The 23684-nt window shown below is 41.5% G+C and overlaps 2 protein-coding genes across 5 annotated transcripts in view; both read left to right on the forward strand.

The window, feature by feature from the left end:
- Window positions 1-23684, forward strand: part of RB195_024433 (uncharacterized protein) — a gene marked incomplete at both ends in the record, with an annotated part of 113276 nt that overhangs the window by 7271 nt on the left and 82321 nt on the right. For 2 of the 4 annotated variants that reach the window (XM_064212207.1, XM_064212208.1), the window contains 7 exons: window positions 1931-1995; window positions 2073-2160; window positions 2259-2297; window positions 2358-2481; window positions 10222-10352; window positions 21471-21578; window positions 21633-21717. In XM_064212207.1, the coding sequence (XP_064068087.1) occupies window positions 1931-1995; window positions 2073-2160; window positions 2259-2297; window positions 2358-2481; window positions 10222-10352; window positions 21471-21578; window positions 21633-21717 (640 nt within the window). Of the gene's footprint in view, window positions 1-1916; window positions 1996-2072; window positions 2161-2228; window positions 2298-2357; window positions 2482-2557; window positions 2605-2669; window positions 2679-9972; window positions 10100-10221; window positions 10353-21470; window positions 21579-21632; window positions 21718-23684 lie in introns of those variants that run through there. The other 2 variants (XM_064212205.1, XM_064212206.1) reach the window with 2 other exon arrangements.
- Window positions 4399-4677, forward strand: RB195_024434 (uncharacterized protein; the record flags this gene model as incomplete). Its single annotated transcript, XM_064212209.1, has 1 exon — window positions 4399-4677. The coding sequence occupies one exon, from the start codon at window positions 4399-4401 to the stop codon at window positions 4675-4677; it is 279 nt and encodes a 92-aa protein (XP_064068089.1).

Raw genomic sequence — 23684 nt, forward strand, 5'->3', positions numbered from 1 at the left:
ATAGTGATTTGGATGCTTAGCAGTGTAATTAATCCGTTATAACCCACCATTTGTTGCCATTCGCACAGCGGGTTCCTTGTTATGTTGATACTAGTCATTATTCATGTTTGTTACGTGTTCACGTTTGTAAGCGCCCATAGTATTTAGTGGACATCATCTGTGAATAATTAATGAGTAATTATTATAACAATAATAATGAATCTCTTTATTAACCCTCTGCTAACACCACTTGAAGAGTAGAAGTGGCGTTCTCATCTACATGCGCGATACTTGAGCAAGAGTAACTTACTACATTTGCGAAGCAAGAGCAATGCTTATGTACACGCCTAGTGCTTTCGTATCGCTGCTTCACTTCCTGCGAGTCGATCTATTTTCCATATCCTCTAGGTGTAAATATCGTCTTTACTGTTTCTGGATTCTGCTAGCGTGTCCTCGCCTTATAAGCTTAGGAGACGTTTCGCGTTCCTTCGAACCCAACCACTTCTAAGGTGAATAGAAAATTGTAGATGCACCCAAGACAACTAGCAATCTCTTGTGCGACGACACTTGACACGTATTTCAAAGTTTGTCCAAGAATCGAATGTTCTTTCCATGATGGAGAAGTCCGAATATCCGTCTTTGTGCTTCTCCTCACAGTGTTTTGCTAAGTTTGAGTTGCTGCAGAATGTTTGGTCGCAACCCGGACACTAGACGGAATGTCTTGTGCAAGAATCTGCTACGCTTGCTCGTGATGTTGTAGCAGCGACTCCGTGAACATTCTAAAAGTAAATTGAAATTATCTTGGGTAACTACGTTAATCACAGCAAATTTCATTTATCTGCATGTTTACATCCCTTCCTGTTTCTTGAATCCACTGTATGAGAAGAATGTTCTTCCGCAATCCTCACAATCAAACTCTTCCGCGTGAATGGCTCTCTTTACTGCGTCCTTGTATGTTCATACAGGTTTCGCAGCAGAAATTTCCTTTCCCACAGATACTGCAAAGGGGAGAGGTTTGCATGGCGGAGCAGACTGAAGAATGTCATGTAGTGAAATGACTGAAGGAAGAAGAGCTGAGAAAAGACGTTCCACCAGTATATAGAAAATGAAGAAAGAGAAGGTAACAGCAACAGATGATTTGATGCTCCAGCGTCAAAGGATCATACGACTAAGGTGACCTCCTAGAACATTCTACAACATCTTCATATCTTTGCCTTCATATACGTATACAAATCCACATATGGATCAATTGCGCGCTCTCGCTCCACTGTCGCCTAGGCGAGACAGCAGCGCCGCACCGCAACCGCGCCGCCCTGCGATGTAGCCGCGAAAGATAGTCCAGATAGCGGCGCTCGATACCGGCACTCCTCACTTCTGAACAGATGCAGTGGCACCTTAGTGACGATGGCAGTGCTATCACAGTCGTTTATCTCTTTCGAATTTCTACCGTGAACATCCGAAGCTGAACTGGTTTTTGTATGTCGATTCTAAATCTTTTGGCTAGTTCTCCCTGAATATGTTGCTCATGTGATCGGTTGGGAACAGATTTTACTTTTGTTTTTATCCAACTTCAATGAGCTGGTAGAAATCTGTGGCATTTTTTGTTACTTCCGTTTGCATGGTGTGCTTCATCTTCAGCTTTCTGGGTGCTTCTGGAAATAGGTTCAGCTATTTTTTGTTTGTTGATTTTCTGTCCCCTCTATGCACGTAGTTTTTCTGTGCAGCATTTTGTAGAGGAGTTTTCTTCGTTATTGTTTGAAGTAGTGTTCGTCATCCACAGTCACGATACATAAATATTTATTTTATGTTGGGGAAATGTCGCTTTCTTCGCGAGTTACTTATTTTTAGTTAACTTACTTTCATCAAGGCAATCATCAGATGAAATTGTATCGTTCGGTGGATGTATTAACTGCCGTTTTATAAAAACCATGTTACAGGAGGATCATCAGACATGGCGGATGTTGTGCCGCCGGCGGCATGGAGTTCGTATAATGGTTCTCAAGAATCGCCAGCCGCGTTCGTCGCTCCGCCGATAAATTTGCTTTCAAGAACGTTTTGTCAAGGTTTCTATGTAATGAGGATTTTTTTTCTAGGCTAGGGGAATCTGTACCTAGGGAGGTAGCACAGCTTGCTGAAAAGTACCAATTTTCTATAAAGGACGAACGAAGTATTCAGAAGGAGGTTAGTGTACATGGAAGTTTTCCAAGTCGACAATATGTTGTTCATTTGTGTTGTTTTGGGTGATTGAGTTGAAAAAAATCATTCGATCTGCCGTTAAGAAGCAAATGAGGATTAAAGCAGGATATGTGCAAATGCAGGTGCGATTTGTAAGGTGGAGTGTATTTGTTTTGTTTTTCATTCTCGTTTTTCTCCTACAGAAAGCGACAAATGGGAAGAAACAATCGGACTACTTGAAAAAGGAAGTTCGTGATCTCAGTGACCAAATAAGCAACATGCAGGATGATCTTCAAATACTAGATGTGTACGATACAGGCGCTTTTGGTTCGTTATCTTCGCCATAGTTCAATACACTGGAAACAGCAGGGAATGTTATGCATTCTAGTCCATTTTTCTTTAGACGAATCAAACTGTGTGTCTTCACCGTATTGGTTCTTAAAGAAATTAGTGAGTACTTCTGCTGAAATCAGAGTTATGGGCAGACATCAAAAAGACGAGTGTGAATATTTCAGGTGGAGTAACAAGGTCTCCTTTTCAATCAAGAGACATGTTGTTCAAATCAGATTATCACCTTCGTGTTTTTCCCTTCTATACATAAACGAGGTGATAACCAAATGTTGATGCTTCAAACTTATCTGTTCACTTGTCGATAATTTGTGGAGGAAAAACCAGGGTTGGACCCGCAAGCCCGGTAACCACTCGGACTCAGCTGATATTCAGTGTCTTATATAAAAAGGGTTCATCTCCGCAAAGCTAAATAACCCAAGATTTTATTACCTGAAGGGTGTCAATAATTAGGGTAGCAGCAAATCCAGCGCCTCGGAAAACGTCTAGGACTACTACTTTGGCTGACATCCGTTTCAATTTTACAGTTTTTTAAACCTCTTTCTAGGTATAACGAACAAATAGGTCCTTTCAAATTTCATGCCTAAGGCGATAACAGGTTCTTTCGTTTTCTTAGCTCTATGTTTTCTCCTGAACTATTTTTAATTTCTACTGTCTATCAAGAAAATAGAATGGAACTTAAGGCACAAAATGAAAGCGAATACATGGCTTCTATATCTCGTGGATCAGACAGGAGCTACTTATTTTAGAGATGCTGACAGAGCAAATGCTCTAACTATGCATTTTGCCAATGTTTTTTTTTCAAGCTGCAGCGATACCATTACGGAAATTGTTGGCATTGATCCTGTCCAATAGCAGTGCAGTAATTTCTTGTTAACATGTCCGTCTATGTGATATCTAGGAATCCCTCAAATCTCTTAAACGGTTTGTTAGTGGAACGCATGATGAAATCCCACCAGTCGTGTACGAGGAGTGTGCTACTACTTTATTTTCTCTTCTAGCTCACATCTCAATAGAAAAACGCTATTGTCACAGCCATTCTAAAATTCCCAGGTACAAATTTGCTAAACAACTGCCGTACCATTAGCTTATTACCAACGCTGGTGAAAGTTATGGAGAAAAGTGATCAGGGTTAAACTATTATTCTGGCTAGAAATGTTCCCTCTGACTACCACTCAACAGCATGGGTTTATTTCTACTTCTACTAACCTCCGATTCGACTTCTACTAACCTCGTTGATTTTCTCCAATTCTCGACGAAGAGCGGTCTCTCAGTGACTCCACTATTATTCTGGCTAGAATTCTTGTTGAAATAAGGAGTAGCGCAAGTGTTCTTCTCCAGATAACTCCATACGGCATAGTCCAAAGGGTTGAGGTACAGGGAGGAGGCCGGCCAATCGTCAGTAGCGACGAAGTACAGTAGCTGGTCTCGGCCCCACTGCTAAACGATTTTGGACAGGTGGGCCGGCGCGCTGTCTCGCTGATATGTCCAAGGGTCAGTCCCAAAGTGAGAATTGGCCCAAGACAGCAGCTCGTCCTCGAGTATGGTCTTGGGGTAGTATTCCTTGTAGATTTTTACCTTGAATTTATTTGGCTCGACGAACACCAGCGGTGTCTTGCTGGTGGCGCACACAACCGCCTAAACCATGACCTGAACCGGGTGGGCCGCTCGATTGTACTTCTCGTGTTAGCTTCTTGGCATGTCCTAGAAAGCACACGATGGTTTTGTCGATTCTAAGCGGCCTCAACGGTGAGGAGTTTTTCGTCAGAAAACACCGCCCTGAGGTGCTCTGCAGAGCGCATCCAGGCGTGTTGGGCACAACATTTCATCAGGTGGGCTTGCTTGCTCTTGTCCGGAAAGACAGCCACATTTTGAACACCCTAGAACGTTTTCACGATGGTTTCGGATGGTGTACTCCGATACCTTCAACTCTCGGGCCATCTGAAGTATACTGCGCTTCGGATTCCGGCCGATGCGCTTTCGGACGAGGTCCACGAGTTGATTCGTCATCACAGTGGGGGAGGTCTTCCTGATCTTGGACTTTCTTCGATCGTGCTAAACGTTTGGAACTTGCTGGTGATCTGTGCGACCGTTACCCGAGTCAAACCGAGGGATCGTGCGATCTCGGCCTTCGTCTTTCGATTTTTGCAGTCAGTGAATATCCACGGAACATAGTAAACATGATCATACGAATACAGTATGTCGATAAGGCCTCTTCTGGGCCCAGAGCGGAGCGCGAAAACTAAATTATGGTGGTAAAATTGAGGTGTACTTATACTTTCATCATACTCTGTGATTGCAAAACTCCACTACCTTGGAATACGGGGTCATATATTAGGCTGGATGATCTGTTCTCCTAACATGAGAAGTACGTCGGTCAAAGTTGGCCAATACTTAGCCAAGTTCCGTTGAATAAGTGGAGTTCCACAAGATGGAACCTTGCTCCCTCTCTTACTTCTTATCTACACAATCGACCTATCAAATGCGCTCATAACTTCTTCGCTTTGAGGGTCCAAATTTTACGGCATCTATGATTATGAGATTCACAACGAAGTACGTACTGCACTTCGGATATCACTACCTAGGATGTCTGACTGGGCTTCTAAACACAGGTGCGACAGGGAGGAGACAGACCCTCTTCAGGTGAAAGGGGTCTAGCTCATGGGGTGAGGCTCAAGTGATAAGGATCCTTTCGCTAATTGTCCAGAAGTGAAGGGGGTTCTTTTGCCAACCGTCCAAAGGTGAGGAGGTTCCTCCTCCAACCGTCCAAAAGTTAAGGGGGTCCTTTCGCCAACCATCTAATGTGAAGGGGGTCGGAGCATTGGGTCCGACTGTCGCATCTATGCTTCCAAATGGGATTTGCGCATTAACTACGACGAGTCTTTGATTATGCATGTAGGTAAAGGAGACATGGCTGAGTATAGTACGGATGAATTGGTGCTTAAACCTTGTAAATCTGTAAACAATTAGACCTAACGGTGACTAGCTACAACGGCCGTCCCAAAAAAGGTATGGACAGCTTGAGGAACGGACGTATATACGCTGACTTGACCTGTTTTCGAGTCATCAGTAAGTAAATATCGCAAATATTGGTACTTCAGATCACGTACTAGCGAAAGAGCTGGTGGTTTGAACCTATATTACGCAAAAAGTCAACATAGAGACTTTGTTCTGATGTTCAGTAACTTTTTCTGTAGAACTACAGGATGGTTGGAGCTCTTACCTCGTGGCTTTGAAACACTAGAATATTCAAGACGAGTTTGGAGAAAATTGACCTATGCCGTTGTTAGAATATTGATGCCTGATCGCGTGTTCTCTATTCTATTAGATGTTCTCATTCTACTAGATTTATTTTTCAACTTTCAGATGTCTGATGCCGTTTGCACAGTACGGACTGATAGATTCCCACCAGTGATATCTCTTAATTATTTTTCACGTTCCTCTTTTTCTTGCAATCCTTCTCCTGTGCTTATTCTTTTTTCAGCTAACTGCGTGGCCACTCCTTGCTTCCTTCCGACCTATAAACCTAAGTCGCTGAAACTCATTCACTAACAAGGACACTAATGTCTTGCAACTACATCTCTTTTTGATTTTCCGTCATATCCCCTGCTATCTCTTAATAACCTCCTCTTATTGACTTCTGCATCTTCTTGCTGGTTTGTTCTTGTCTAGATTGTGGTGGTTACTCGTCTGGGAATGACGAAAGTTTGTGAACCCTCTTCCTCAAGACCCCTCCCCCCTCGGATTCGCTACAGATCCCAATGTGTCATGTTGCCTTGGGCCAAGTTGGTTGTTCAAAACTCGGTATGAAGATAAATATCAATAGATAATAATAGATAATAATAATAATAATAATAATAAATAATAGATATCATAAGATAACTCTTCACTTTTTGGATTAGGAGAACAACAAGTTTGACGTGTTATCCGCTACGAAAAAGGCTGTCCCAGGTTCCACTGACGATAGGTTGTAAGGTTTTCTCAACGTTCTGACTCAGACAACTGTTCTCTTTTTTTTTTCTTTTCTTTATGCACCATTGGTGTGTCTGAATAAATAAATAAAAGCATCGAAATTTTGTTGTACAAAATGTGTAATCTTAGATTTTCTAAGACGCTGAATCTGCTGCTGAATCAATTAGCAGCCTCAGATAGTAAAATCTTCCATTATTGGCTTTCATAGGGGTTAATCCATCTTTTTGTTACACATTGTAGTAGCTATAATTCCATTCAGACGTGATATCGTAGATAAAGGCTCGTTATCACGTCTTAGTATAAAAATAGCGCATTGGTCTGTCTGCAGCATATCCATTCCAACATATCCATTTTTAAATTTTTAGCATTTGTCCAAAATGAACGTAAAGTTAGCCATAATTTTGGGTTCTTACGACAAGATATTGGTCATATTATGCAGATTTTGTTTTACTCAACTTTTGCGAGCTATTTTCAGTGGATCTGACTTTGCAGATTTTCTCTCGGCAAATTCAGTCTTTTTTAAATTGAAAAAAAATAAAATTAAAAAAATTAAAAGTTGAAAATTACATCTTTCTCATCACTTCCGATGGTCTGTACTATGTTTAAACAAAAAGACATGGAAAATTTCAGCATAAGCTCGAAGAGGATATGCATATTATCTGTTACGTATAAGTTTGTATCCGCCCGCCCGTGTACCACATCGATTTCCGCGTAAAGATCTTCATTGTGGCAAACTCTAAGCCAGAAGTAGCCAAGCAGCCGTCTAGGCAGCTTTATTTCGGTGCAGTCAGGCCTCTCCACCACCGTGGACGGTGTTGCCCAAGTCTCCCATCCTTACATCATGATGAGACGAATTGCGGGTAGATAGACACAGCCTGTCTTCACGAGTGATAGGAGTCGACCACAAGCACTTTCTCAACGAGTTGAATGCAGAACAGGCATTAGCACATCTCTGCTGAATATCTTTCTTGTAGCTTCTGTTGTTTTTCAGCATTCAGCCTGGTAACAGAACTCGAAGAAACCCACATCTGCTTGCAGTTATCAAGGTACAGCATAGTCAATAGATTGAAGCTAACTCTGATACAAGCTCGACAACATATTCAAATTTCGTGCTGATTTCGGGAATATAAGAACATCGTCGTCGTACTCGAGATTAGTCAATGGGCACCTTGAGTGTAATAAGACTATCTTCTTCTTCTTCTCTACAGAAAAGTGATTGACTGTTCTTCGCAGGGTGTCATCGATGGCGAAGTGGAACAGGAAGGGTCCTGCTAGTGGCCCTTGTCTCACTCCACTTTCCACTTCAAGCGGTGTTGTACATCCGGCTGGTGTTCGAACTGCAGCAGTTGTTCATTGATTCATGTCACCAAGCAAGCGAACGAACTTTGCTGACACTTGATCATCGTGGAGCATGGCAAAAGCCATCGTTGTTTCTTCGCTTTGTTTAATAAATCGGTACTGGATTATTTTTTTCAAAGCTTTGTGCATAACGCAGCAAAGAGATTCCTCGATACTTCCTAGGGTGCGTGACGAATATCTTCCTTCGTCAGGTATCCTTTCGTCCATCCATATTGAGCTGATGATCTTTGTCACATCATCTCAGCATTTCTACGCTAATTCCGTCGTCTCTACCAGATTTTCCATTTTCATCTTTTGTATGGAGACCAGAAACTCCGACTCGATCTGTGGTTCACTTTCACAAGGTGACAAGATTGCTTCACCAACACCCAGTCCTTTGGCAGAGTTGAAGACTGGAGAACACCTCATCTTACCGCCATAACGTTTTAGCAAAACATATTCTTTCCGCTAATTGTTGTCCTCTCGCCCCTTTTCAAACTCCTTTACTTTCGACATCCATTCGTTTTCGCGGTCTTGTTGCGGCTGACTGCGTACCTTCCTTTTCAGACGCTTCTCCTGGTCAAAATCACCAGTATTGCGGGCTGCGCCTACAAAATTATATGTGGATCTCGTCTCCTTAGATACGAAGCGAACTTCTACTCTAGCGAACAAAAGCGGCCCTAGAACCGTCGGCGTTTCCCTTGCTGCGTGTTGAATGCACTTTTTGAAAGAATACGCATCGCAAAGCTTCCTGGTTCGTGCTGAAACATGAATAGACACACACGTTAGCGAAATTTTGTTCTGTAATCTTCATCTTTTAGAATTTATCGATTTCCGGTTGAGAAGGAACTCCTTGGTTTATCTTCTGGAACCGTATCTCGAAACTGAGGAAAACAGGATAGTAATTAGTTTACCTCGTCAGAACGTAGTCAAGCTGATATTTGAGAATTCTCATCTTCCGCTTGCGCTGCTCTTCACGCCTTAAACGGGTTGAACCCTACCATGTGAGCTGACGGCGTGGATGATTCCTCTTGAACGTGGAAGCGATGATGAGATCCGCCTATTCACCTATGTCGAGACGCTCACCCTAATCCGAATTACCTTCTGCTGGTTAATACCATGTTTCTGGCACATCGGATTGTTGTTCAAGTCCCATCTTCGCATTTGCGTCCATTCCGACAATGACCACCTGCTGGCTGGGTATTTTAGACACCAACGCATTGAGTTCATCATAGAAGGCGTTTTGTTGCCTTCTGCGATCCCGCAGTCGTGTAAAGGCGCATCTAGACGACGTTGAACCAAATTCCTCCACCAAGTTGTTGTAATGGTTCCTCACAGCTATCGTGCAGCCACCTAGTTTGTTCTCATCAGCATCGCCGCAGTATAATGTGTAATTTTCGATGCTGATGACGGCCGATCTCTCATGCGTGTTTCCTGCAGCGCAGCAAAAGGCACTCAGAGATATCGCAGAAGCCTAGACAGGGCGGCTTGTTGGAGTTCAGTCGACATTGTTCGGCAGTTCAGCGTACGAAACGACTGGTTGTTGCAAGAGGTTACATGCTCCTTTCAGGCAGTTGACCTTTCAGGTTATGGTCTTTGGCGATTTGCTGGACCACAGCACCTTTATGGAATATATGGGAATCTTGCGCTAACTGCGCAGGTTATATAGTTCGTACGTTCCCAAAGCGTACAGTCAAGTGCTTGATTGCGTATAGTGAAAGCAGGGCCACCACCAGCAGGCAGCAATCAGACTTGTATTTGCGGTCTCATTTAATCTCATACCAGTACCATATTGAATAATATCACCCATCTTCCATCGAAACTGCAAGTTTTGTGTCGTGGTTGTTAGATATCCAGAAACGACTTAGTCCTTGCTGTCTCTATTGAGTGTTGTCGACGTAACCCAGAAGAAGTTGCATGTGGTCGCGGTGCGTGATCTTCTGTTGGTGTTAAATTAGTCGAATTGTAGAAAGATAGCTTAGTTGAAATAACATGTATTAGTTGGTAACTAAGTGTTGTTGTGCGTTATCAGTGTCGTCTGTTGGTCGTATGCAGTGAGTATTTGCGGAAACACCTTCGCTTTGGAGGTATTAAACAGAAAAGGAAAAAGCCGTTGCGGTAGGTTGCGCCTATACTGCCAACATTTTTCAAAGGGATCATATGGTTAGAACAAGCAGGAGCGAAGAGATTTTGGGTGGCGTAGATGATGCAGTGGCAGAGTCCTGCGTCACTCTCTCTTCCCTGTACTCATCTGAAATCGTTTTGTCGATGCCTCAAACATTGATGGGTAAGTAGAAAGTAATCGACCACCACACTTGCATATGGTTCGGCTTTTTGTAGTCTCACTTCTATTCGGTTTCTACGTGTGACCGAGGAGTGTTGCACTCTTATTGTTGTGATCGTTTATAGATGATGAAGAATCACGAGGCGATGATGCTGTTGTGGGAGTTACTGGGGCTACACTCGACTTACCGAACGAAGTCGATGTCGCTGGAAGCAGTAATCAAATACTGGAGAATGCAAGGCTGTCTGCTCTTCAGGTGCAATTTTTTTAAAAATTTCCATATCAAACTTGCTTTGGTGAAATCTTTTTCCCAAGACTAAGAATGCTTAAACGACGTTTATGTTTTGAGCGATCGACGTTTAAAACGAATACTGAATACAAACCACCTATGAGACATGTACATATTTTACCGGCGTCCCTTGAAGGCATCACCCCACGAATCTGAGGCGGTACGGATTTCAGGTGTTTTCGTATACGGGATTATTGAGAGGTGGGTGATTCCGTCCATTTCTTGCTAATTGGCGGAAAAAACGGCCCGGAAGATGCGACGTGTGCACACGGCTGGCGCGCTCCAATCGAACTCGTAGAAAATAGCACGCCGGAACTCTCGAAGCTGTATCTTCCGGGCCGTTTTTTTACGGCAGTTAGGAAGAAGTGGACGGAATCACCCTCTTCTCCTTTTCTACGATCCCGTATACGAATACTCCACCTGAAATCCGTACCACCTCAGATTCGTGGGGTGATGCCTCTAACGCGCGTGTCCCACATGATGATCACTATGATCAAAGTAAGAGCTCGATACTATTTAGCTAACTTGAGAGTACTGTGGCATTATGGACCAGTTGTCCCCACAGTTTGCTCACATGAGCAAGTATTATTTATGGAAGAGCAGAACATTATTGTTGCGGAGACAGGTTTAATGTTGGGTCTTTTAGGCCTATCTCTCCATTTATTTGAATCGCGAAGAAGTTTCAATCTTTAGCTAATTTTGGTTATAAAAACATAGCTATTCTTCTTCGGAATCCGGGATGTTTGATCTGGAAGAGTGGGTAACCGATAAACATTAGCCAGAGGCAGGACTTCCTGCTTTCCTGACTATCAGACTATTTTCTAACTTTCCTAACTAGAAAGCTATGCACAGTCATAACCACACGAAAGAACCTGATTTCTCTATTTTTACGATGCAATGTTTGAAGGAGATAAGCAAAGCCTAGAGTAGTTTGGTGCATTACTATGTAGTAGCAGGTATGTGAAGCTTGCGAACATATTTCAATTCTAAATGCGATGAGGAGGACCCGGATCCTCCTTACGTGAAAAAGGTCGAGCTCATGGGGTGCAGTTCAAGTGATAAGAATTCCTTCGCCAAACGTAAAAAAGTGCGACGTCACGAAGACCCCAGACCAAAGGGCGTCCGCACCTGAGTCCAGTGCACTATTCATTGGGTTGCCCAGTGCTGTTTGTTGCGACTTTCTTCATCAACTAGACTACGTTGTTTAGGGTGCGGGGCAAGAGGTATCTGCGATAATTGGCTGGCCTCCTTTGTTTTGTCTGTAGCGATGCGCGCTTTTTAATTACGATTGCCACTCCACCAGTTAAGCTGCCGGCAGAGTTCACAACGGCACGGGCGGCGAGGTCTGGTGGCTCATCGACCAAGTGGTTATTGATAGTTCACAATGAGGTTCACTGCAAAGCATACCGCCGTTGAAGAAGGCCACAGAACAATGAGTTATTAGCTGCCACTAGTACGTTCAGGAGGCCAGCAAGGTCCATTACAACAAAAGTGGCGAAAAGAAAGGAGGGTAACTCCATACTAGAGGTGATGTAGAGGTACTAGAAGTGAAATAATGTTCGGCTCGTCGATAAAGTGCTATCATTGTGAACAAATCAAAGTTTGAGGTGCCTAGAAGTGGCAAATCTGTTTCTTCAACGTCGTTGTCCTAATCTCATTTCCTAGCCGTGCTCCACTCACATCGCGCAGACAGTGTTGCAGGGTCTGGCATCTGGTGTGCTGGGTTGGTCGTCCAACGCCAGTCAAATCAAATCAAAAATCAATCCTGTTTGGATACAGACTTTTGTGCTGACATGCTGGAATGCCAGCCGCACCCGCACAACCGCTGAGAGGATTGCCTCCTCGAGAGAAGCGCGGGTTGGCCTCCCAGATTCGCACTTATAAGCTGATATCGATTAGATATTATAGAGGAAATGTTTGGATCATTATCGACCTGCGTTGTCACATCTACCATCTTTCTACTCTTCTACATATACGATTCCCATGTCATTTTCTTTTTCGCACACAACAGTTTTTTTTTCGACAGTTGAGGGCTTCACTCTTTATTTCGGTGTTTGGCGTATTCCTTTGTTAAGCTTCTATCTCAGTATTTCGAAGGCAGGGGTAAGCTTGTGATGGGACATTTCCATGGGGGTCGTAAGAGAGTGGGCGGTGGGCAGTAGTGAATGGAGCATAGCATAATAATCAGAACAAAATATTTGTAGTATTAAATAATCCCATATATTTAAAAATATATTAAATAATACTAAATTATTACACATATTACATTATTTCAATTTGCAGGGGTAGCACAGTAACATGTTGACAACAAAGACACAGTAGCATGGATGCATGTTCCGTGCGTGTCTCAAAATTTTCGATTACAACATCCCGGAAAACGATTTGCTTAGCATTACATTACTCCGACCTACCAAATTTTATTCATGATCAGATACTTTTCGGCGCTCGAGCAAAAATCATGAATTTAGCAAGATTTCCCATCTCAAGGAAAAGGAACAGACTTCCAAAAAATCATTGCTAGATTCGTACCAAGGATTTAGAGAAACTCTGTGCAGAATTTTTCCTTTCCGGAATCGTCTGGTTCTATAAAGTTTATAAAGTTAGACGGGAAAATCCAAAAAAAAAACTCAAAAAATTTTGAATTTCGTCCAATCTGAATTGCAAAAAAAACTTGGGTTTCCGGTAAGCGGTATTACTACTTTGTAGAACAACTCTTCCATGAAAACCTACCGAATTTTTGTCTTTACATGCTCTTATCTCGAAGTTATTTGAAATCTTCCTTAGCTAGCAGTGTGCAAACAATCTGAACTTTTTTATCATTGAATTCGATTAAATTCACGTTTTATGAATAGTTTCAAGTTTCTTCATTTCAGCGAAAACATAGCTCAGCTAGGTGTTGAATCTGCGTGGTCCCATTATCACATTGTCAGAACAAAATGTTGATGTTTTCGTTTTTCTTTTTCGTTCCTCTGTAAGTCGACACATGCACCTCACTTTTCTCTTTGTTGTTGTAGTATGTGCTTCAGTCAATGTTTAGAGATATGGCATAGATTTTAGAACGTGCAAATATTGTAACACCAATAGTTCAACAACATTTCACCAAATTTGACTCTTCTACTTCTTGCTGTTTCTTCGCTTCTGTCAGCTAACGAATTTCACATTCGTTATTCGTTCTTTGGCTAATTCTAGTCGTTGTGTTTTCGAAACACAACACAGAGAAATTCCTAATATGTTGGTAGTAACGAAGAACTGTCGCAGCAACATTGGAGAAGGAGGAGGTGGTATTCGAGAGGATTTTCTCTCGTAGACTGTATTTCCTTTTTCTGTTTCTTCATTACATGCTGTCTCAATCTTCCTTCGTGACCCATTGGTGGTATCAGCGGTGGTTGCTCACTACCTTTTCCGCGCCTTTTTCGAGGGTAGCACGCTTCCCCTTCGATCCAATGTTCGTTTTTGCCTGCAACGATGCCACCGACGATTCTCGCGGGCCGCGGCAGCCACCAGAACGCCCCGCTATCACCTCTGCTGGTAGTTTCAGGGAGCTTCCACGACAGGCTGTGATCACCTGAATTATGCCCTTCTGTCGTCCTCGAACTAACTAGCGACATTCGCGTCGCGACAGAGTAGTGAAGCCTGGGAATTGGGAAAGGAACAAAAAGATAGGAGTGAAAAGCAAATCAACACAGCAGATTGTGAAATACAAAAATGGCAGATTGAGCGTATATTGTTGGTTAACGTGGAATACAGATAGGAAATAAATATTTTCATCCAACTCGAAGATATAAGCATAAAAAGTGCGAGGTGATATGCTATTATCATGCTTACATTGACCTCATCTGAGAAACACACCACAAGTTCACACTTATGGTTGGTTGAGTGCTAAAATTCTAGAATAGAATGACTTTCAAACATTTTCAGTCAAGCAGCCAGTTGTCCCGTTAAACTGAAAAATTATTCAGATAATTTGGCAAATTCTCACGTATATAACATTTATATAGAGGCAAGTTATATATCTTAATAGTTGTTTGTACTTGCTTTTTCATTGAATAAAATTTCATACATTTCAGTAAGCTCCTTTCTACTTTCTACAGTTCATTTCTGTATATTCTATGCATAAAATCAGTATAACCGGTTAGGTGTAAGACTTGGGTGCGTGTAAAGAGGGTCCCGGCACATTTTCGAGCATGCTCTGATCATGCCTCGCTAGAGCAATTACCAGTGATGCGAGAAAGAGATTTTCCTTCGTTACCAGCTAAATACCTGACCGAGCCGGTGACGCAGAGTATGATGTTTATCTGTGTGGTTACAGATAAACATCATACTCTGCGTCACCGACTCGGTTATTATTCACAAGCTACAAAATTGTTGTGGAGAATTAGAAACATCCACTGGAATTTTGTGGTATGAGGTGATCTCAACGCTGTAACCATACCAGAAGAAAGAGAAATCCTCACGTAAAATAAGAGAGAAAGGTGCATCTAATAGTTCCAAATTAAGTATGAAAAATTTCGTTAAAAACGGAACATTCCAACTTTCAAACGTAATGGGAGTGAGGACTTTCGTTATCCTGCAGGTCCCACGTTTTTTTTTGTACCCTAATTTATTCCCGGACAGATGGACTCTCTGTATCTCCGACCTCTTATATGAGAAAGAGTTAATGTGATAAGATTTCTAGACTTCTTGAGGGTAAAATCTAGACAAAATCCACTCCTGTCCTCTTACTTCAAAACATACACGAAATGATATGTACTTTTAACTACATTCTTCTTAATTTATTCGACAACTGACAGCATTCTTCTTTACATGTTTCCTTATAACTGTGTGGTCTTTTGCACCTCTATGGCCAGAAAAGCATCTGAGACGGTTGTCTGAGTCTCTATGAACGACTGGAGCGCTACATCATCGAGGTATGGTCGCGTATCCAGCGACTTATCCAGTGGATACGTAATGTCTCTGAGGTATTCGCGGAGAATCCGCTGGGACCCTCTTTACCGTTCCCCGTAAGACTTGGGAACAAACACCTCTATCTTCGAGACTTGCGTAAGGTACAAGGCATGCCTGCGGCGCCTTCTTCGTGCTATCTTAAGTGTTGGAGCCAGCTTTATTTGACTTCCTATGCAAAAAGAAAGGCTTAGAAAGTGGAGGAAATAAAGAAATGCTGTGCTCATGATTGACTGTTCTTAAATATTTGTGAGCGCAAAACACTCATCCTTTCTGTTCATTTTTGGAACTTTGACAATTATCTAAAATGCCTTTATTGTTATGCTTGCTGTGATCTCGGACTAGAAAGGACAATTGTGACAACTTTTCCTTTGGATTTTCGTGAGGTATTCTTGGGTATGCTCCGAGTGGGGGTATACCCAATACACAGCCAGCTTCTCGTTCCCCCCTATATACATGTCAGCATACGACCTGCACGTGATACAACACCCCTGATACCATGCACAATTGTGTAGTTGAAAAAAAAAACACTCCGGAAAACGGCCCTCCACGGTCCCCATGGAGGGCCCTCCAGAGATCAACCTCTTCGCCTCATTCGTACTAGTACAGCCGTTCATACAGCAGTGAAAATTAGTTATAATAAATATCATTAAAGAAGCAAATTGGAAGCCTAATAAATAAATCAAAATAATATAAGCGAACAAGCAAACGTTAATTAATAGTACTATAATGGATATTAATATGAAATGCCACAAGCAAAATAATAATAGATAATACTACAGATGCCACTGATAGCTTACTGAAGGGAGGTTAAAGGGTGTTCAGTACATATGTGCACATATATGTTGAAAAGGTGAAGAAGCTCTCAACGTGCATTCGACGACACAATTCTTCTTCTGACAGTGATAACAAACTGTCGAGAATTCGATCCCCATCGGAGTCATTATTTTTGCAAAACAGAAGAAAACAGCAGGGAATAAAACATTTCAAAACCATTTTCCCACTAATTGCGCACAATTTTACTATTCGACAATGGAAACGAACGGTTGAGAGTCGTTCCCTGTCGGAATTTCTCCATTTTCGCATAGTTGAAAAAGCAACTAATACCGTCCCAGAACGCATTTTAAAAGCACTTTCTCACTGCTTTCTACCTCCTACACACATTTTTACTCATCCATAATGATCACAAAAACTAATAGTTCGATCACCGCCGAGATCGTGTTTTCTGCAAAACCGAAATTACTGGCAAGAACATTTGACCAGCAATTTTTCTGCAACTCTCCAGTAGCATTGTTCACCGCATATAGTTGTTATTTAGATATTTTTCCTACTAATTTTCATTCCTGTCATTTTAGCGATTATCACAGTCCCTGATTGGAAATTACTGCTGGACTGGCAGATCTTGGTAGGTTGAAGTAAACATGAATAATGGACGGAAGAAGAAAGGGTGCGTGTAAAGAGGATCCCGACGGATTTTCGAGCATGCCCCGATCACGCCTCAGCAGAGCAATTAGTAATGGTGCGTATCATAAAGAGATTCCCTTTAGTTGCTACCTAAGTAGCTGACTCTGCTCACCTGTCGCTAATCGTTGTATCACCGGCTAGGATATAATTCACGAGTTACTAAGTTGTTTTGGGGAATCAGACACATCCAATGGAATTTAGTGTGATGTGATTGCAAATTTGTAACACTGCCAGAAGCGTGAGCCATTTGCGTGAAATATGAACATTCCAGCTTTCAAAAGTATCGGGAATGAGGATTATCGTTATCGTGTAAGTCAAAACTTTTTCCAGCCCAATTTTTTTTCTAGATAGAGACGTTCTGTATTTCTCATCTATTGGAAGAAAAAGAGTTCATTTGATAGGACTCCCTAAAAGTAAGATCTAGACAAAACTTGCTCCTGTCCTCTTATTAGAACACCACACAAAGTAATATGCGCATTCAATTACATTGTTCTTTAATTTATTCGGCAATTTCGACATCTTACACTATTCTTCTCTACATATTTCCTTATAACTATGTAGTTTTTTTTTGCGTCGGTACGGTCAGAAGAGTGTCTAAAACGGTTGCCTGCGATTCTTCATGAACGAGTTGAGCTTGAACTCGTAAAGCTTTCTGGAACTCAACTCTATCACATTATTCCCAATACAAATACCGCACATGATCTCAGTGACGTGAAGATGGATGGGTGTGGTTTAGTGATCACAGTTAGCCTAAGATATGCCTTCTCTGGTGTGCCGACAGCTTCTTCTGCAGGCACTTATCCGACTGCGGGCACCCGCCCCCTACCGTTCCCCAAGTAGAGATGAAGAAGGACAAGTGTGTTGACTTTTTGAAAGGCAGATTTGCGCTAGAAAACGGTTAAAATGTCTTTTTTAGGGACCATCTATTTTTTGTAAGTTATTTGTGAAAAAGTTGAGAATTTTAGCAAAAATTTCAACTATTTGGAACTATGGGAACCACTTGGAACCATTGAAATTGAAAATCAACTGTGAAAAAATTTTCCTATACAACATTCCTCAAACCGAATTCGTTTTTGTGGATCCTGAGTTCAATTATTGGACTTTGATCGAAGTCATACAGATTTTGACGCGCAGCCGAAAATCGGAAGTTTCGCACATTTTCTCGTTGCGAGGTTGCGGTACCGCGGTTGAAGAATTCGTTGCCATATTTTGACAGAGCCTCAAGGAATACCCTTGACTGCAAAGTTTGATCTCTAGCTGTTCTGATTCTCTCAAAAGCTAGCTGAAAGAAAACGCGAAAATTTGAGGAAAAACTTAGAATTTTTCTCAGTTAAGTTTAAAAAAACTAGGGAACTTAGAAGTACCAAAATTTGTTTGAATATGGACAAAATCTCTTTCTTCAATTCTGTGAAAGTTTTATTGTATGAAGTTTACTTTGAGCGTCGCTATTCAGAAACTTGTGGAGCATACTTTGTACTAATTTTATCGCTAATACCGTTTGTAGATGTCTTTTTTCTTTCGCACGGTAGCGTGAACGAAATAGCTTTTTTGAGCGATAATAAGAAAATTCGTCATTGTCGGATGAGAAATATGCTCTTCAAACTCCCAAACGCTAAATGCAAAAATCACACAACTGTGTGGGATTGATCCTGGATCATCACAATAAAAGCACATCGCCTTGCGCCTTCACCTAGCAATGCCCTCTTGCATCAATAGGCGTTTCAATGGAGTACATAATATGTTTGATTGATTGTAAGGAAGGAGTCCCGAAGCACTATTCAAGGTATGAAAGAAATGAAGTTTGTCTCCTACGGCCTCTTAGTACTCAATACGAAGTTACCTGTGGTTAGTTCCGTTTCTTTTATATAAAATAACAATCCGGAAATTTCTAATGTAAAGGATTTGATGGTTATGACAGCAAGTTAAATTCTTAGGAGGATCAGAATTTTTACTTACCCACACGCATTTAAAACACTTTGTTTTCCATTTCATTACTTTCACAACTTCTATTATATTATTTATAGTGCATTTTATTTACTTTGTTGTTTGATGGTTTGCCCTCAAATTGACATTTGAGTTTGGAATACGGATACTCACTCGTTTTGATTCCTTCTCTCATACTCAATATTTTCCATTTTCTTGGTGAGATTTTTTAAACTTTAAAGCAAGGCCGCATGGCTTAGTCCCGTACGCATTGTATAATGTAAACTCTTTTTCTTGCCTTGGTCTTGATGATCCCTCACATTTCTCATCATTTCTCTCTTCTCGTTTCCTAATCTCGATGTCCTTTATTTGTTTAGAATTTTCCCAAACTAGTCTAAAGTTGTCAAATTCTACCAGCAAAATCTTAAAAAAAAATACTGCACGCCATCTTTTTTTGCATCCTTTTATATCTGTTTATTTAACATCGACCACCCCCGTCAAAGAGAAAACCGTTGTCTTTTTCTCTTTGATCCCTGTCGAGTAACACAGTCTCCAGCAGTTGTGTGCCTTTTGGATATTGGTAATTTAGAGCCACATTTACATACCACGTTTTTTCCTGTCTACTTCATCCATCCCCCGCCGTTCTGTGCATGTTACTTGTAACCTTATGTTACTTGATGCACTAAACGATAGGATTTTCTCTAATGCCAGGTTTTCGATACTACTTAGTCGTCCAAATCCCACCCAGTAGATAAATATGCAGATTCAACAAATGCAACCAGTTTCCTAGAGGTTTCTCTCTTATGAACTTATTGAGCTGGTACTGCTGCATGGGAAGATTAAAGCGCAAGTTTGTCTGTGTTGGGCAAACGACGCTACAATCATCTATGTCCTCAAGAGCGATTTCAAGAGCGAAGAACTTTGAACGAGAACCCGTGAAAAGCCTACACTCTACTGGGACAGTACTGCACCAGAATAAAGAGATGTTCCCAGAATGTCCTTAGAGTCGGTGTCGGGGATGCAACCCTAGCCATTTGGAGGGAACATCTAGACACCTTGCAGAACCGACAAGCGCCATCAGTCTTTGAGCTCGAGCACCTGGTCAGCGAGGAACGACCTACTGATTCGGAACTACTGGTCGTTGTCCAGAAAATGAGGAATGCAGTCTGGCGGCAATGATGAGATCAGCATTGAAATGCTGAGATTTCTTCCTCCTTCTGTGATTCGTGAGATGAAGAAGATGATCCCCTCAATAAGGATTGAAGAAAGGATACCTGATTGGTGCAAACACGCTGTCATAACTTCCCTCCACAGAAAGTTATTCATCACGGAACCCAAGAACTACCGAGAGTATCTTTGGTGGTGTAATGAACAAGGTCTTAGAGCGGATCGTTCTGGAACGGCTTATCAAACATCGCGAAGAAACCACTCGTGATAAACAAGCCGGTTTTTGTCCTGGCTGATGTACGATTGACCAGGTGTTTATTGTGAGATGAGTGATCTGTATCTACGACACTCGAATTCTGTGCAGTCAGCCTTCCTGGACTTCGAAGCCGTTTCCCACTCTCCTCACTGCCCTCCATATGACTGATTCTCCGGTCTGACCAAAAGCGAGTGGATTCGGATTCCAGCGAGAACCTCACCAAAAACCAGGGTGAACGGACAACCAATGTGAGGTTTTCAGTCCCCTTTGCAGAGCAAAACAGCCTAGAAGTTACTCTGAGCTCCTCAATTCACTTCGCTTTTCAAAGCGGTAACCTGTAGAGGACCATTTTTCTCCTTTGAATCGATTGACTCGAATACTTGAATATGGGAGTAGCAAGCATTGTTCGATTTGGTGATTTAGATATTAGATATAGTGCTGTGTATCAGATATTCGGAGCCTTTTTCAATTCTCACTAGTAAGAAGCGTTTCTTAGGTAGCTTTTCTTTTCCTCTGGGCCTGTCAATTAAACGAACTTACAATGTTTTTTTTTCATTCGAAACTGGAAAGCTTAATGGAAGAGACAGACTATTAATGCAGAAAAGACAATTTTGTATTTCACAATCCTGTATATTATTCAATGAACGCTTCGCTTTGCCAACTTTTGTGTTCATTCAAATTCCCAATTCTTACTGCCGTGAAGTGTCGGCAAGATTAGTCTGAATCTGAACTTTGCGCATAGTGAAGTAGAGGGTAGTATGTGCCGACGATCCGGCGTTTATCGCTTGGTAAGTTTACCGGAACAAGTATACGCTCTTATAAGCGTTTTTTTTACGCTGGTTCGTATGCAGTGTGACAGTACAGTGGCCACTTTTTTTTAAAGTATTAATATTTGTTTGTTGCCAAAGACTCAATGTTTCCCTCAGGCATTCGAACTTTCAGGGTATGGACTGTGGCATAGTGCTGAATGACAGCACCTGTTTGCAATGTAGGGGAAGATTTTGCCATATAACAATGCAGGATATATAGCTCGCAAGTTCCCAATACGTATACTCAAGTGCCTGCTTGTTTACTAAAAGCAGGAGCACCACTTGCAAGTAACGATCAGATATGTGTACACTGCCCCCAAAAGTATTAATAATCATGAATTTTATGCATCGAGTGTTCTGTTAACTGAAACCCGATCTTTTTCTGCTCTTACGGATTGAATATTAATTGCTTATAAATATGTAGGTATAATGAGAACTTAAGTAGAATTTCATTCACAACTTAGTAATAAGGTTAATTGTGCCGTATGCTGTCGTCTTTCTTCATTAAATATTGGGGATGTTTAGAAGGATCTCGAAAAAGAAATGAAGGTGAAAGATGGTTTGGAGAAGTTCATGTCTTCGAATACTTCAGCTAGTAGAAGATACCTTGAAGACTCAAAAAATATGCTTGATGTAGGTCTGTTAAGTTTACTGTTTTATTTCGCTGTTAACATTGTGCTACTCCAGGATAGCAAAGCTAAAATTGCCTTGTTACGGATGCAAATAGAAAAAATCGCTCACCAAGGATACGAAATTAATTCTCCCACTGCTGGTAAGTTCTGATAACCTCCTTTCAAAAGCAACGTACAATCAAGTCCGAAAGAAAGGTACTGACATTCGTGTGTCTTAAAGTTACTGAAAGTTGTGTATCTTAATAATAAAGCACAATATGTGCTAACAAACGTCCCGAGATGGAGCTGATTCCAAGGAAGGCTGCTGTAACAAAGTTTCCACAAATGATGCAATTACGATAATTGCGTCAACTTTCAAGATAGCAACATCTGTTAGAAGTTCAAACGCCAACTTTCGTAATACGTAGTTAGTTTTTGACTTCGTCAGTTTGTGTGTTTTTTTCAACTCTCATTGAGTTCGTTTCCGGTTGCGGAGACAAGCGTTCCGTACTTGTCGTAAAAACCAGCGTCTCGGAACGCTCGAAGTTCGATTGGAGCGCGCCACCCTTGTGCACGCGCCGCGTCTTCCGGGCCGTTTTTTGCGGCAATTAAGAAGAAATGAACGTTATCTCACTCGTTACTGCAATCAACGACCCGTATGGTCTTTAGCCATCGGAAATTCATACTACCCCAGATTCGTAAAGTGATGCGTTTAACGACCTCCAATGGGAAAATCTCATCACACGCTTGACCTCCGCCACACTCAGTCGCACCGCTCCGAGTGCAGCCGCTTGCGCAACTGTAGCGAACTCCAGGTCGTTTTTTCCTGATTGTATTTCAAGCGTGAAAATGCTGCAACACTGAGAAACTGCATAACCTTCATATGTTTTCGTATCAAAATAGAGGGGTCAATTTTTGTTTTATTCTGAAGTGGTCCACGTCTCCGCTGCGTAACAGAGCGCTGGAAGGACTGCCGAGTCTGTCTCACCAAGACCCTTCTAGATACAGTAAATACAGAAAGTTTAAAGTAGGTGAAGGAAACTAGATACAATAAGTATTTAGTTTCCTTCACCTACTTTAAACTCATCAAACCAATTAAATAAATCCCAAACTTTAGAACAACCGTCCTGGTAGTGCACTGTGATTACCAATTTGTAGCTCCGTTATGAGCTACAGATAGCCAAGAGATCTTTCATCTATGAACTTGATAATGGATATAATTTTGTGTTCATGCACATGCCCCAATAAAATTTGAGAAAACCAGACGGCCCGAAAAAAAAAAAGAAATTCTGCATATGAGGGTTTCTTTAGTCTCTCTGTACGAATATGTGGGTGAATTATTACAGCTCCGCTTTTGTGGAATGGGAAAACTTCCAAAATCCCTGATTTCGGTTCACGCTTCAGAAGGTGTACGATCTTGAACAAGGACTCATTGTTGTTGCCGAGTATATTCACTATCAGAGTTCACATCACGCGATTTCAGGCCGTCGCGGCTTTTCCAAATTTTTGACGAGAAGAAGAAAGGGAAAAATGACATTTTTCCCATCTTTTTTGGTCATTAAATTCCATTAAATCCACTTTTCAGCCGCTGAAAAATAAATTCTTCGCCATTTAGAAGTGATTTCAAGTTTTCATTTCTTTTGCAAAAACTCGAATCAGCGGGGTGTCGAACCTGCACCGTCCGATTTCACACTGTCAAAACAAAATGTTAATTTGTTAGTTTTTTTTTTTTCATTGTTCTTCTGTTATTCGACCTATGCTCCTGACTCCTCTTTTCTTTGTAGTATTATATGCCTTAATCAGTATGTGAAAATATTTAATAGATTTTAGAATAAAAATGGAATAGAAATCAATATCAATACCGAAATTTCAACAGCATTTCAGCAAACTTGATTCTTCTACTAGGTATTTCTTCGCTTTTCAGCTACCGAATTTCATTTGCCATTTGCTCCTCGGCTAATTTTCGATTTTGGTTTATCAAAAAACACGAAATTTCCAATATATTGAGTTGATAGCAACCGAGAATTGTCGCATCAACGTTGAAGAAGAAGAAGGGGTTGTATTCAAGAATGTCGCGTCCCATCACCACGCTTAACCCTGCTTATACATCCACATAAATCCGCACACA

This window comes from Necator americanus, chromosome X (genome assembly GCF_031761385.1).
Source record: "Necator americanus strain Aroian chromosome X, whole genome shotgun sequence".
Taxonomy (NCBI): domain Eukaryota; kingdom Metazoa; phylum Nematoda; class Chromadorea; order Rhabditida; family Ancylostomatidae; genus Necator; species Necator americanus.